A 16,489-nucleotide genomic window follows, 5' to 3' on the forward strand; every position below is an offset into this window, starting at 1 on the left:
TAGGATAAAGGTTGGGTGGATGAAATGGAAGAGTGCAACTAGAGTGTTGTGCGATCGTAGAATGCCATTGAGGTTGAAGGGAAAGTTTTATAGGACAACTATTAGGCTCGCTTTACTATATGGTACGGAATGTTGGGCTGCCAAGAGACATCATATTCAAAAAATGAGTGTAGCTCAGATGCGTATGCTGAGATGGATGTGTGGAAATACAATAAAAGATAAGATTCGGAACGAGGAGATACATAAGAAGGTAGGCGTTGCACCCATTGAAAATAAGATGAGAGAGAATCGTTTACGGTGGTTTGGACATATTCGACGAAGGCCTAATGATGCTCCAGTTAGAAGGATGGAGAAATGGGAAAATATATTAGTTAAAAGAGGTCGGGGTAGGCCTAGGAAGACATGGATGGAGGTGATAGGAAATGATATGAATGCTTTGAACCTCACCGAGGACATGGCATTGGATAGAAATGAATGGAGGAGAAGGATTCATGTGGAAGACCCAGAATGATTTTCTTTGTTGGTTCATATCGCCGACCCCAATTGTTTTGGGATGAAGGCGTAGTTGTTGTTGTTGTTGTTGTTGTTTCCAGTTATACCCTTTTTAAGGGTTATGCTTTAGTGTCATTCTTGACACTTGCTCTTGTTAATCAAAGCTCGTGTTTCGAAGATCCCCATTTCATTTCATGGTATCAGAGCCGCGGAAGTACTAAATCTTGAGGAAAAGCTGCCTCGATTTCCGTGCCCGTTTGCAAAAGTGTTCGCCACTTGAAGAGAAGTGTTTTATCACTTCATTGGAAAAGATTTCACATCTTGTTGTATTGTTTTTTTTTTCTTTCTTTCTCATTTTCCTTCTTGTTTCTCTTCTATCCCTATTCTTTCTCTCCTTGTAATCGATGGATGACAATGATAAAGTCACCATCATGCCTATGAAACTAAGCGATACGAACTATGTAACATGGGCTTCAATCATGAAGCACCATATATGGGGAAAAGGCTTATGGGGGATTGTGGATGGTTCTGATTCGGAACCTAAGCTATCTCTTACTAAAAAGGAGGGAGATAAAGACGTCCCTCTATCGGAAGAAGAGAAAATCAAGGCTATTGCCACATACGAGAAGAAATGGAAAGAATGGAGAATATCTCATGCGAAGATAATGTCATGGCTTATCAATAGCGTTGACATTAAAAAATGCTCAAGTCTTGCCAAATTTGATCATGCCGATAAGGCATGGGAATACCTTAAGAATATGTATTCCCTTAAAGATATTGCGCACGTGTGCAACCTCCAAGAAAAAGTTCAAATGATGACACAAGGAGACAAAACTATTCGTGAATATTACAATGGGTTGTCCGAACTTTGGGAAGAACTTTCCCTTTTAGAACCAAAGTGGCATTGTGCCGAAGACATCGAGCTTCGTCAGAAACAACTCGATGTTGAACATTTTTACCAGTTTATCACTGGATTAAGGCCGGAATTTGAAACCACTAAATCGGCCCTACTTCACCGGGGAAAAATTCCTTCTATTGTTGAAACTATTGAAGAGTTAACAATGGAAGAAAATCGTCTCCGGAAAGGTTCTTTAAAAATTGAAGATGATTCCGTTTTAGCCGTGTCTAGACCAGGAAATCATGTTCGATCATATAGGCCTCCTCACTTTAACCGACAAAATGGTGACTATGATAAGAAGAAAGTTATTTGTCATCACTGTCATGAACCGGGACACTACAGGCCACAATGTCCCAAACTTAAGGAGCTGAGAGAAAAAAGAGCTGCAATTGCTGGATCGGAGCCTAAAGATCAGGATGCACCAGTTTCCCTGGCCCAACTAATGGAGATCCTTCAGCCTCTCATCAAAGGTGCCTCTTCCTCATCTGAAGCTTCAACCGGCGCAGCAGCCTCATCTTTTTCTGATTTAGGTCAAATTTCTTGGCTTCTTGACTCTGGTGCATCTTTTCATATGACCCCAAATAATCAAAGTCTATCCAAATGTGTTAAAAATAAAACAAGTGTGTCAAAGGTCTTTACTGCTGATGGGACTTCTCTTGAAATAGAAGGAATAGGAGATTTTGAAAAAATTTATAAAACAAAAAATTTTTTTATTCCAGAAATTAGACATGTTCCCAAATTAAATTTAAATCTTTTATCTGTATCTCAAATTTCTGATTATGGGTGCAATATTTCTTTTTCTTCTCATGGTTGTTGGGTACAGGATCGCCAGTCAGGCAAGCTGATTGGGGAAGGCCATAGAGAAGGAGGACTCTATTACATGGATTTTTTGGAAATGCCGAAGAAAGCTTTTTGTTATAATATTCAAAAAATAGAGTTGGAACTGTGGCATAAGAGACTTGGTCACCCACATATAGCCAAAATCCAACATTTTCCAAATCTAGGGAAATTTTTTAACTCTGAATCATTTGATTGTAAAGATTGTATTCTCGGCAAAATGAAAAGATTACCATTTCAGAACAGAACCTTTTTCTCTTCAAGACCACTTGAATTAATACACTCGGATGTTTGGGGTCCTGCACCAGTAATTTCTAAAGGAGGATTTGTTTATTATGTTATTTTTGTCGATGATTTCTCCCGACATACGTGGATGTACTTTCTCAAACATAAGTCTGAAGTATTTTCATACTTTCAAACTTTTCATAATATGGTTAAAAACAAATTTCAAAATGATATTACTATTTTTCGCACAGATTCAGGGGGAGAGTTTTTATCCACAGATTTTCAAAATTATCTTAAATTGCATGGCATCACACATCAAAGATCTTGTCCTTATACACCTCAACAAAATGGACTGGTAGAACGAAAACATCGCCATATTATAGAAACCACTAGAACTTTATTAATAGCAAATCAAGTCCCTAAAGACTTTTGGGCAGAAGCTGCCTTAACTGCCACCTATCTCATTAATAGGATGCCATCTTCTTCGTTACAAAATATCACTCCCATTGAAAAACTTATGAACATTTCTCCAGACTACTCTAGATTAAGAATATTTGGGTGCAAATGTTTCATATTTACTGACAAAAATGATAAACTTTCCCCTCGTGCGATTCCCTGTGCCTTTTTAGGATATGCTGAAAACCAGAAAGGTTATAGATGTTTTGACTTCAAAAATAATAAACTATATGTGTCTAGAAATGTTTCCTTTCTTGAAAAGGAGAGCTTCTTTGATTTTAGAAAATTAAAAGACGTCACTGAGTACTCCTTTTTGCTAGATCTAACATCAACATCTGATGAATATGACCTTGATTGTAACTTTGATGATGATCCAAGAATTATTGATCTTAATGTTGAAAATGAAGAAGTTCATAGAGATACTAGTATTCAATATTCCAGGCGACAAGAGTCTAATACTCCATGTGCACTTGAGAAATATTCTAACATTCCAACTAGACAATCATCCCGAATCTCGAGGCCTCCAGAAAAGTTTGTATCATACGAGTCTTTCTCACCCACATATAGGGCAGTTATTGCATTAATTCACTCATATGAAGAACCATCCACATATTTTCAAGCAAAAAATGATATCAAATGGATAGAAGCCATGAAAGTTGAATTAGATGCACTTGAAAAGGCTTCTACATGGAATATTCAAGATCTTCCTCCAGGGAAGAAAACTATAGGATGTCGATGGGTTTATAAAATTAAAACCAAGAGTGATGGTACTCTTGAAAGATATAAAGCCCGTTTAGTAGCCAAAGGTTATGCCCAAGAATATGGGATTGATTATGAAGAAACCTTTGCTCCGGTGGCTCGTATGACTACTGTCCGAACCTTAATTGCCTTAGCTTCTATCAAAAAATGGTCTATTTTTCAAATGGATGTCAAAAATGCTTTTTTAAATGGAAAGCTAGTTGAAGAAGTATATATGGAACCCCCTCCTGGTCTAAGTATTCCTAAGGGTAAACTCCTTCGCTTAGAAAAAGCTCTTTATGGACTTAAACAAGCACCAAAAGCTTGGTATGATAGGTTTAGTCGTGTTATGATTGATATTGGTTTTCAATTCTGTTTAACTGACACTGCTTTGTTTATTAAGAATTCTGATGCAGGAATCATTGTGCTTCTTCTTTATGTGGATGATATGATTATCACCGGAAGCGATAAACAGGGAGTTGAAACAATCAAAACACTTCTTAAATCTCATTTTGAAATGACTGATTTGGGCTTGTTGAGATATTTTTTAGGCATTGAAGTTGCTTATTCTCCTAGAGGATATTTATTATCTCAGACTAAATTTGCTTTTGATATTGTTTTCAGGTCTGGTATTACTGATGATAAGAAAGGTGACACTCCAGAAGTTGTTAATGTTAAAATGAAGATTGATGATGGAGAACTTCTTGCAGACCCTACTCCTTACAGACAGCTTGTCGGGGCACTTTCCTATCTATCCATTACCAGACCAGATATAGCACATGTTGTTCATACAGCAAGTCAATTTCAACATGCTCCTACTTCTGTTCATATGGGAGCAGTCATGTGTATTATCAGATACATCAAGTCCTCTCTTTCACGAGGACTTTTCTTATCTTCCTCCTCTTCTCTTGATTTAATTGCATATATTGATGCTGATTGGGGAGGTGATCCCAATAACAGACACTCAACCACTGGCTTTTGTCTTTTTAGGGGAATCATTAATCTCGTGGAGGTGTAAAAAGCAGCAGAAGGTATCTCTCTCATCCACCGAAGCTGAATACAGAGCCATGGCAACCACGACCATGGAAGTAGTTTGGCTCCGACGACTGCTTGCTGACATGGGAGTTGAAGCAACAAAGGCTTCACAAATGTGTTATGACAACAAAAGTGCGATCTACATTGCCAGTAACAGAACATTCCATGAACGCACCAAACACATCGAAATGGATTGTCACTACGTCAGAGAGGAATATCTACACGAGATAATTGATCTGCCATATGTCACTTCAGAATATCAGTTAGCAGACCTCTTTACAAAGCCTCTCGCTGCTCCCCGATTTCACTTTCTCTTAGACAAACTTTCGCTCATTGTACCGTAAGTTTGAGGGGGAGTGTTAAAATGTAAAACTGTACATATATGTATATATAATAATATTATATTATTATATATATATATAAATACATTTTTAATTTCTTTCTTTTCTGTATTTTTTTCCTTTATTTTTATTTTTTGTCTTTATGTCATCTAGTTCAGTTTGAACTAGAATGACTGTCCAGACTTGACTAGCAATAGAGCTGTTGGACTGACACAGTCCAACAGCTCTTAATAGAGCTGTTGGACTGACACATTCCAACAGCTCTAAATAGAGCTGTTGGACTGTGCCCAACAGCTCTATTGAGTCCTCTTTCAGCTGTGTATATAAAGGGGTGCAGCCCCTCTTGTATTTCACTCCAATGCTTCTTAAGCAATTGGTTTTTCATATCAATAAAGAATACATTTTTATTTTTATTTTGTTTCCAGTTATACCCTTTTTAAGGGTTATGCTTTAGTGTCATTCTTGACACTTGCTCTTGTTAATCAAAGCTCGTGTTTCGAAGATCCCCATTTCATTTAAAAAACCAGGTTGTTTGTTCGGCCAATCCATTTACAATCTGGGCTTTGACCAGGTCAGCCTGGTCCATTAACGGGTTAGGCCAACCCGTTGCCCACACATAGCCACAACTACGATGGAGGTGGTCTGGCTAAGAAGATTGTTGGAAGACATGATAACTCAAATAACAGGAGCTTTAAAAATATTCCGTGACAACAAAAGTATGATCTACATTACCAACAACCATAAGTTTCATGAATGCACAAAACATATTGAGATGAGGAGTATCTTCGCAGCAACATTAAATTGTCCTATGTCACATCATAGTATCAATTGGCAGACCCTCATCAAACCTCTCTCAGTTCCTAGGTTTTACCTCCTTCTTGGCAAACTTTAAGTCATTATATTGTAAGTTTGAGAAGGAGTGTCAAAATATGTATACTTTGTATCTATGTGTGTGTGTATATATATATATATATGGGTACGTGCTAAATGAAATGTGCTAAATGGATTTGTTGGGCATAATCGATTTACAAGGAATTCACACCTGGATCATGTGTTTTGGATGCAAAAAATGATATTTGGAGCCTCAAAATTTTACAAAGATTTTGGACCGTTGATTTTTCGAACATTATAAAAACCACCCATGTATCAAAATCGAACACTTCAGGAGCTGATCCCCATAAAATCAAGTACATAGATCACATATGCACGGTCAGAATTTAAAAAAAATGAAAAAAAAAACCTGAAAAACTTAGCATGTTTCATTTAGCACATAACCATTACTCTATATCTATGTCACAGGGATTCGGCTAGCAGGGTGCCGGACCCGCGTCGACGCGGGTGCGGTCAACCCGACCCTGGGTGCGTTGACTGCACCCAGGGTCATTTTTGTCCAATTTTTTTGGATTTTTTTTTAAAAAAATTTTTGCCCTATGAGATGGGTCGTGGAATTTAAAAAAAAAACTTGGGGGGGGGGGGGGGGGGGCTGCCCCCCTATAACCCCCCGCCAGGGGCAACCCCCACCTGGACCCGCGCCGGGGGGAGCCCCCGGACCCCCCTTCCTGTAAGGGCAAAAACAATGAATCAGGCTCCACAACTCATCACTTTCATTTTTGGGGACAAGCATATAAGATAAAAAAATGGTAAAAAGTAAGTTGGGCATAAATGTCATGGACCTTAACAGCTACCATGCATTCATACATATAGACTCTATATATATATATATATATATATATATATATATATATATATATTACATTTTTTCCCTTGCCGCACCCCCGCACCCGGGTTTTTTGGAAGTGCTGAATCCCCGCACCCGCACCCATGTGACATAGCTCTATATATGTGTATGTATGTGTGTGCTTATGTGTGCATACATATGTATAAATTAAATATTAAAATATAATGTATATATATTAAATATACTTTTTTATTCTTTACTTGTAATATTTTTAATTTTATTTCATTGTTTTTATTCAACTAGAGTTGACTAGACTAGCCAGTCTAACTAGCAGTCTCCTCTCTACTCTCTCTTTACTCTCGCCTTTACCTCTCTCTCTTGTGTATAAATAGGGGATTCTCCCATCATTGTAAGTATGTTTCTTGCATACTTGATCCATTAATAAAATATTATTTTTTTATTTTGTGAGCTTTCTTTTGGTGTGTGCCCTTAGTGGCATTTGTGAGTGCTCATAGTGGCCCTTTGTACGCATCCACTTTGGATTATTGGTGGACATTTGTTCGTGCATGAAGGCTCTTTTCTCTTTACATTCTTGTGTCCCTACATTAATATCTTATAGTCCACCTATTCGAGGGGCCCTCCTCAATATGGGACTATTTTTATCAGTGCCTTTATGCTATAGTATTTTATTATAACCTACCCATATCATTATATATTCATTTATTCATAAATTTACACTAATTTATTTATAATATTTTTTAGAAACAGATATCTTTCCAAGATCTTTCTGACAAAAACACGAACTTTCAAAATCTTCCGAGATGTTCCATTTTTTAGAATGACATTTGTTACTATGTCCTAAACATGAAACTAGCTATACCAAAAAAATTAAGATGGCACACAACTTTCTGTGACTGTTGAAGATGAACGTTCAGAACATTATGACCAAAGCATTATTGGCAAGCTGCAGACTGTGGTATCATGTCTCACTCTGTTGAGAACCTAAAAAATGCCTACAAGGGTTTTCATCAATCAAAGGTGGAAAGGGCTGCATATCAGCTTTAGAAAAGTAGCATGAAGAAAGAAAAAGAACAAGCATAGAAACTCTTCCCTTCGAAGTTCCATGTGAGACTGCTTTGGTGTTTCAAGTCACAGAGAGTTCTGTAAATACTTCAAGAGCCCATTGCAACCTCTTGTGGGGTCACGAGTTATTAAATGAGAGAATGGTACCTTTTCTTTGAGGTTTAGACAATGCTTTCGATTTCAGCTTCGATCTTTCTTGGGGCTTCTAAGTCTACAGATTTGAAGATTCTATTAACCTTGCATAAACTTTAAAGTCTTTAATTAAAGATGACTTCAGGTAATTTTTCTAGTAGGTTTTGTCATTTTCTTAATAATCTTTCAATGCATTTCTAAGGTAGGATGACACACAAGACCAGTTTTTCGGTGTCAACCCATGTTTTAACTACAAAACCCGGTTTGGTGCTTATTTGGAGGACACCAGAACCAAGTTTTGGGCAAATTTGGTTTGAAGCAAAATTGGGTTTTCAACCCATTTTTGCAAAAGAGCACACACCCCACCAACCGACTCCCCCCAGTTTTTTTCATTTTTTTCAACCTGGTTTATTAAGGGAGGGGGGTGCTTTATTACCCACCCCCCCCCCCTTTTCTCTTTTACCCCTCCACCATATATTGCTCATCCACCCCTATCTTGTGTCCGACTATTTCCAACCCATCATTGACTACTCGCCAAAAAAATGGTTGAATTGGTATTGCCCAGTGAGGGCAGTACGACCCAGTGATTTTCTTGCTTGAAATTATTCTTTTTACATTTTTTTTCTTTTTTATTGCTTGTAGAACACTTTTCATCCAGCCAGCACCCTCCTAACATATGTCACATGGGTGCGGGTGCGGGGATTTGGCACTCCCAAAAAACCCGGGTGTGGGGTGTGGCAGGGGCAAAAATGTAAAATATATATATAAGGGGTCCGGGGGTTCCCCCGACGCGGGTTGGGGGTCCAATTTTTTTGCTGGTGTGTTTGTTTGAAGACTTGTTACCCACGTTCTGCTTGTGTACTTTGAGGCAACGGGACAAAATTGATGAAACGAAAGGATTGGCAATCTTATCGACCCAGCAGCAGCCTGCTGCGTTCTGCTGACTGTCATGATTCAATCATGTCTGAAACTCCCTGGTCTTCACGAAAAAAAATATAAGTGCAAGGTTTGATGTGGTTTGTTGGAGAGATAGTCTTCATGAGGCCCACGACTCCACTGCCACGCCATAGGATTCTTCAAATTTCATTTTATATACAGTTGCACGACAGCGCACCCATCTCGTAAGGAGAACAGTGAATACTAATAGCCAGCAAGGCTACCACCATCATTATCATTTATTATGGAGAGAGAAAATCCTTTACGAAAAAGAAGGATTAGCAAGGCTACCACCATCATTATCATTTATTATGGAGAGAGAAAATCCTTTACGAAAAAGAAGGATCAGCAAGGCTACCACCATCATTATCATTTATTATGGAGAGAGAAAATCCTTTACGAAAAAGAAGGATCTAGATTGAAAAGTCAGAAGCAGCAGCAGCTGTCAGCAGAATTATTTTTTTAAAAAAATCCGCAGCCCATTTCATAGGGCAAATTTTTTTAAAAAAAAATCCAAAAAAAAAAAATGGACCTAAATGATCCTGGGTGCGGTCAACGCACCCAAGATCGGTTTGACTGCACCCGCACCCACGTCGAGTCGCATCGACGCGGGTGCGGCACCTAACCATTTGCCAGCAGGAAAATGGTAGGCCGTACGTTCTTTTTTGTGTTTTTTAGATTTTTGGGTGGTCGAGGATCAGGCTGTCACCCAAAAAACTAGTGCTGAGATGATCAGGCCAGTGTCGCTTGGCAACGGCTACATCGAGCCGACCAGTGGCTGGCTATATTTTTCTTCTTTTTTAAGATTTTCTTTCTTAAGTTTTTGGGCTAGCTAGCCATTTCCCAAACGGTGGCTGGCTGAAAAATAGCTGGCTTTGTTTTTTCCTATTTTTGTTCTTTCTTTTATTTTTTGGTGACCAAAAACCTGGCCCACACAGCCTTAAAAATGCTGGTTTTGGGCAAACTAGGATTGCCAAAAACCTGGCGTTTAGGCAAAACTTGCTTTGCCAAAAGCCAGGTTTTGCCCTTGTCATCCAAACAAGGCCTAAGGGTATAGCAACATATTTTGGTGACCTACACAGATTATTCTTTTTGTTATACCAAAATCCAATGGACTATATAATTTTGATTGGGTACCACAAGCTAAAATGGTCTTACATGATCTTGAATGTTTCTTTGGCCCTATTATATGTATTTCTGTCAACAATAAATAGAAATGCCATATAAAGAATCTATAAATAAAACTCCTTGTTTGGATGTTCAATAATAAGCAACAATGAGGTGAAATGTCCACCAAGTCTCTCCGCAAACTCCCCACAATCTAAATTTCTGCTATGCTGCCTCTCCCACTACTCCTATGATTCCTCCTCCACTGCTGGAGACCTGCCCTTTTCCTTTCCCCTTCCCCCTCTCCCTCCCCTCTATGCAATATCCCCACCTTCACCTTCTCCCACTTTCCCCTCCTCATCCTAACCTACTTTCTCAACCTGTTGAAAAAATACTTCTAGAGGGTGGAGTAGCAAAGAAGGAAGAGAGAGAGAGAAAAGAACAGGGGCTCAATAAAGAAATAAATAGAAACAAAAAATAAGATAGCCCCCATTAGTTTTCAAAAAGGATGTTTTCATTTATTTTCAATAGAATTTTTAATGAAAAAATATGACATCCAAACAAATTGCAAGTCATTTTAAATAAACAGAAATGGACGTTAGAATTTAGCAATACATCAACACACAGGGACGTTAGCATTTAGCAATACATCAACACACAGGGACGTTAGCATTTAGCAATACATCAACACACAGGGCTTTGCTTTCAAGTTCATTGCTAGCTCTGTATTCCTTTATTTGAGTTCTTTCATAGCTTTTTACATTTTTTTCTTTTTTTCCATAAACTTTTTACCAATGTTGTGAAGAGCGTTGAGGCATAGCAAGGCGCTCCACCAAAAACTGAGGTGAGGCGTAAGCCTCGAGGTGCAAAGTGTAAGCTTCAAAAAAAATTTGAAAACTTAAAAAAAAATATAAAAAATACCTAAAAATATAAATTAATAAAAAATGCTTTATTGATGAAGCAACAACCAATAAGAAATAGAAAATCTCAAATAAATACTAAAAGATATGAGATTAATATGTAAAAGTAACTGAGAAACTGATTATATAATAGCTGTGAAAAAAATTACACAGCATAACAGGATTAAAAAAACAGGAAAAAAATACACAGCATAAAAAAGGATTAAAAAAACTATAAAAAAGTAACTAAAAAATATCAAATAAATACTAAAAATATGAGATTAATATGTAAAAGTAACATAACACAGGACTTCTTCTTGTTCTTCTTCTTCCTCCTCACACCTCAGGCACCTTGAGGCGCAGAGAGCCTCGCCTCAAGGCGCACTTTTAATAACACTGCTTCTTACAGATCCATGCCAGATAATTGAAGATTAATGAACAGCATAACCAAACTAGTCTCATAGCCACTTGGAGATGCCTGAAACAGAATCATGAATAGCACATGCACTTTGAATCAGCTTACAATGGTGACATAATACAAAGGATAAAGCAACATGCATGCATACACAAGCATGTACATACAGTTCCTCTCCAAGTTACATACAATCGACTAAAATATTAAAGTATGATACAGGTCCATATACTGAACAAAAATCACAGAAGTAAATGATTATTGACTACAAAGAAAAGAAAGACCACATACTTTTTTTTCGCTTTCCTCTTGGAAATAGCGCTCCTTAGGAATGTAGACTCCATTTTTCTCCCGAGCAGCATAAACCTCTAGCAGAAACAGATACATGATTTTGGTAGAAATTAGAGAGTTTAAAGACTGTTTAGCAACAATCGCATGACAAGAACAATCTATGCACATGCAGCACAAAGCCAAGAAGTCATACCCAAAAAGCACAAATGAGCTATTAAGTGGCAAAAGTACCAGCTTTAAGGCGATCAATTTCCCCATAGAGATCTTTAATCAGGGTAGATTTCATCATCTTCTGATTTACCTGGAAATTTTCAAAAAGCTTCTACAGTTAACAAAGGATGCAAAACCCAGAGCAGCAAAAGAGGGTTGAGAGGGACTAATAGCAGTTAAAATATAATATAATACCATCAAGAAGAATGTGTCTGATTGAAGTTTAATAAAAGTCACTTGTTCCATATATCACTCTGGTGGTGCTTAGAAAAGTTATTGAATGGAAAAAATATATATACATATCTAAATCTGAGCAACTTATCTGCAATCTTTTGCAACCCCAAATTGTCGTGTGTTTAGAAAATTAATTAAATATACATATGTGTGTGTGTGTCCAAATCTGAGCAATTTATATGCAATCTTATGCAGTCCCAAATATCATCCTGCTACTCGGTGAAAATAATTGTTTGTGGTTCAACTAAACATGTTATATAGACAATAAATGCAACCTAGCAGAAGAAGGCAGTTATCAGCAATCAAAAGAAGCATGGCATGGCTTACTTACACTGCCTCTACGAATGGATAACATAATGTCAAGCAAAGACCAGAACAACACGTAGAAGGGGAGACAATCAATCCACAATTTTTAACTAGAAAAGAAAATTAAGAGAGCAGGGAAAGAGATGTGAATCAAGGATGAATGCCACATAAAAGAGGTCCAACCAACATTCATCCGCAACAGGAGGTTAAACTGTGGAACAAGACTAAGTGATAAAGCAACCTGATCAAGATTAATGAAGATCCAGTAAAGAACCAAGGAGTTGATACAAGATTTTTGGGCTTTGTCACTCCATTGTTTGGTTCACATATTAGATGAGATTTGAGTGACACCAGATACCACAAGCAAACTCAACAACCAAACTAACCCAGAAGCACTAGACAATGATCAATTGGGGCAGTTGACTCAACCTAGTCACCTAGAAGCAGGTTGACCTATGCAACTTAGATTGGAGCACTAAATCTATAATGAAAAAAAAAATCCAAATGTTGGCACAAAGAGACCTCATACATGCAATAGCATTTAACAAAGCCAACAGCAATATGTATTCCAACCTCTGGCCTATTTTTAATGTTCTTTGCCCTGTGAGCATAGTCTAGAGTACTGAGTGTCTCCTCCAAACAATGAACAGACGGTGAAACCGTAGCAATGATGCAAGTTTTAGTCCGTCCACCAAGAGAATCCCGTAATAACCTGGTAAGCTTACTATCCCTGATAGATTAAATATCAATATCAGTAAGCAGATTATAATGCAACACGTGCACATGTGAACACAAGAATGCAAGTGCACCTGTAAGGGATATGACCGAGGTGCTCCACTAGTGCAGTAATAACACGACCAAGAGTAAGTAAGCTTTTGTTGATCTCCCCAGCCTCTCTTGCACGCCCCTAAATTTAAAAGTCCGAGAAAAAAAACACAAAACCATTTTACATGGCCAAGCAATTTGGGATGAAAATAGAAAATGGCAGCAGCAATCAACACGTACACCACAATTCCAAGGCAGCTAGGGTGCAAGCCATATTCCACCATAGTAACTCTGAATTTCATTATGAACACATCAAAAACATGCAGTACAGCCCCATAAGCTTACCTCTCTAGCTCCAGATCTTGATATGTTTTCAGATCCAGCAAGATCAACTAAATTCAATTTCCCACATTTGATAAGCTCTTCACCTTCTGGGGTTGCTTCTTTGATGTGGATAGTTATAGAAAACAATGAATGCGAGCGACTGAAAGAAACATTTATACAACATGGAAATTAGTAAAAATAGGCATCGTCATAAAAATAGGTGCATAAAAACCAGATCAACATATGCACCTAGACTGTTTGTTCAGAAGAGTTTCAGCAGTACGCCGCTTGGCAGATCCCCTTTCTAACAAGGAAAATATTTCACTGGCACTTGTCACGATTTCCTCCTCAAGACCTCTAACTAGGACTCCACCCTTCCCGTCCTCCATAAGGAGCAATGGCTTTTTTTGTTTCTCCTCCAATGAAATCTTTGATATTTCTTCTGGAGCTAGTAAATCAGTAATTTCTTCGTTGTACAACTCTAGGAAAGTGACCTTAACACTGTACTCAGCTCTTTGTCCCTCCAAGGTGTCAAAAATCTGCTTCACAGCTCTAGGTATGACCCCAGCATCAAGAGGCAGCTCTCCACCCTGAGCAACCAGAAACAAGGAAAGCAGCATACATGTGTAGATTCAGTCAGAGCAAAATTAACCATGTAATTGACCTCCAAACATTCAAACAATGGAATCAAAGAGCTAAGAGGGAAATAAATGATGACAATTGAAGACAACTAGACCTGACCAAAAAACTACCTTTGACTTCTTAGAATCGCCTTCCATTGTGTAAGTCTTTCCAGTTCCAGTTTGGCCATAAGCAAATATTGTGCAATTGAACCCCTCTAACACTTCATTCACTATAGGCACAACTGCTTGTTCGTACAAGTCTTTTTGTTGAGCACCAGGACCAAAAACCTACAGAACAAAAAATATAGACAGGGATTCCCACTCTATGATCAATTCCACTTGCACATACGATATAAGATATGAACAGAATCAATGCACTTTTTGAAAGGGGAGGCCTAAATAGATCAATACGCAAATTTTCTGCAAAGCAATAGCAAATCGAAATACAATATAAATTGATAATAACTAAATCTCTATGGGCATGCCTTGGTCCCCATGGAGCAACATCTACCAAAATACAAACATCTAGAAATTCATCTCCCTTCCTCAGATATCCCCTGTTTCTGAACCATAGTTGCCAAACTAGCAGCCAGAAAAGATCGGAAGAAGGAAGGCAAGGTCTAAAATAGAGTATTCAAGTAGATCCCACGCAACTCAGAACTGTTTGAGATTCAGTATCGTGCCACTCAAACCCCAACAACCACATCGACTCTAATGCCCCAAGCACTGAACTAACTTAAAGCACTGCAGCAGGTCGAACTACACAAGGATGCAGACAACGCAAACCCTGAAGATGTAGAATTTTTTAATCATTTTGTGTCATCACAAGGAGGAAAACATTGAGCTGGATGTGGAAAACCAAACACACCATCTCTCGAACAAGCCTTTGATTCGCGAACCATGGAAACTTCAAACCAAATTCCACCTAAATCCCTATTTTTTTAAGCACCCATTACTTAGGCTAAAATGAAAAAATTCATCGATGGTCACATCAATCATTAAAATGGCTACAATAAAGAGAAAAAACACAGAATAAGCTCCTAAGGCGGCAATTACAGATCACGGCACAACAATGCAATGAAAGAAAGTGTGTCAGACGCTATACCCTTATTCAGAAATTAAACTAAGCCAAGCTCATGTAAGAGCGGGGGGAAAGGAAGGAAAGGGGAAAAAGTAGACCTTGTCGAATGTGAAAACGCGATCGATCTGCTTGCCGGCGATGCTCTGAGAGACGGAGACCTCGCGTTGGTAATCATTACAGGTGATGACCTGAGGGGCGTTGCATCTCAACTCGTCGTCGTTAAACGGCCTGAAAAATGCGATCGGTGATCAGAACAGAAGTGAGACAAGAAACGAAGAGAGAGAGCCGATCTCGATCACAAACAATGAAAACAAGAGGGGAAAGCTCCAGATTTGAGAGGAGAGACGCCATGGACTTACCTGCAACGGAGGAGGACCTGCACGTTCACTCCCTTCTCCTTCTCGTGGCGACCTGCCATTGCTCGGAGAGAGAGAGAGAGAGAGAGAGGAGGAGGAGGAGGAGGAGGAGGGTTTTGGGCGATCGGACTCTTTTTGTCCAAGGAGCGGGAGACGGATGGTTTTGAAAAATTTTGAGTGATTACTATCCGGGCTTACTTTTTCTGGAAATAACGCGAAATGCCATCCCTCAATTCGAAATCGGGTGCGCTAATATCCATCTCACTTTTTAACTTGTTTATTGCGATGGGGACAAAGCCAATGTGCCAGATGGCTCACAACAATATCAAACCACTGGCCAGCGTGATGGTTGTGAGGGTGTTGAAATGAAACACCGGATCAAATCCCGTTGGCTCACGAGTGTCCGGAGCTTTCAGAGGTAGGCTACGTAAGGCAGGGTGGTCACGGGATCCTACTAGGGGTGGCAATCGGGTCGGGTTGGCGTGTCAGCATACCTCAACCCGACCCGTTTATTAAATTGGTCGGTTGTGGCAAACACTAACCCCACCCATTTAATAAACGGGTAACCCGACATGACCCGCCAACCCGTTTAATAAATGGGTTGGGTCGGGAAAACGGGTTGGCGGGTAGCGGGCAGGTTGGCGGGTCGGGTTGGTTGGCGGGTTGGCGGACGGGTTGGCGGGTCGGGTTGGTGGGTTGGGGGACGGGTCGGCGGGTTGACCCGCCCGCCTAACCCGTTTATTAAACGGGTCAGCCGGGTTGGCGGGTTGGCATACCCCCAACCCGAACCTGACCCATTAATAAACGGGTTAGGCGGGTCGACCCGTTTATTTAACGGGTTGGCTTAAGCCCAACCTGAACCCGCCTAAGAGGCGGGTTGGCGGGTCGTGTCAGGTTTTGCCACCCCTAGATCCTACCCGAGATTTTTCACACTTAGGCGATCGTTCTTTGGCTACATGATTAAAAAAGCTTGCATTCAAAAGTGTGGATGAAATGAGAGAAAATATATTAAAGCTTTATTTGATCAAAT

At 39.2% G+C, this 16,489-nt stretch overlaps 1 protein-coding gene across 1 annotated transcript in view; it reads right to left on the bottom strand.

The window, feature by feature from the left end:
• Positions 1 to 15,521, bottom strand: part of LOC149828386 (P-loop containing nucleoside triphosphate hydrolases superfamily protein) — a 31,749-nt gene extending 16,228 nt beyond the window's left edge. The window contains exons 1-9 of the mRNA XM_090017040.1: positions 15,463 to 15,521; positions 15,202 to 15,331; positions 14,149 to 14,310; positions 13,649 to 13,989; positions 13,421 to 13,559; positions 13,120 to 13,217; positions 12,884 to 13,040; positions 11,792 to 11,861; positions 11,561 to 11,637 (exon numbers count right to left, since the gene is read on the bottom strand). Coding sequence (XP_089873166.1) covers positions 11,561 to 11,637; positions 11,792 to 11,861; positions 12,884 to 13,040; positions 13,120 to 13,217; positions 13,421 to 13,559; positions 13,649 to 13,989; positions 14,149 to 14,310; positions 15,202 to 15,331; positions 15,463 to 15,521 — 1,233 coding nt within the window. The remainder of the gene's footprint in view (positions 1 to 11,560; positions 11,638 to 11,791; positions 11,862 to 12,883; positions 13,041 to 13,119; positions 13,218 to 13,420; positions 13,560 to 13,648; positions 13,990 to 14,148; positions 14,311 to 15,201; positions 15,332 to 15,462) is intronic.
• Positions 15,522 to 16,489: the final 968 nt, after the last annotated feature.

This window comes from Nuphar pumila, chromosome 9 (assembly GCF_984573655.1).
Source record: "Nuphar pumila chromosome 9, dmNupPumi1.hap1.1, whole genome shotgun sequence".
Classification (NCBI taxonomy): Eukaryota; Viridiplantae; Streptophyta; class Magnoliopsida; order Nymphaeales; family Nymphaeaceae; genus Nuphar; species Nuphar pumila.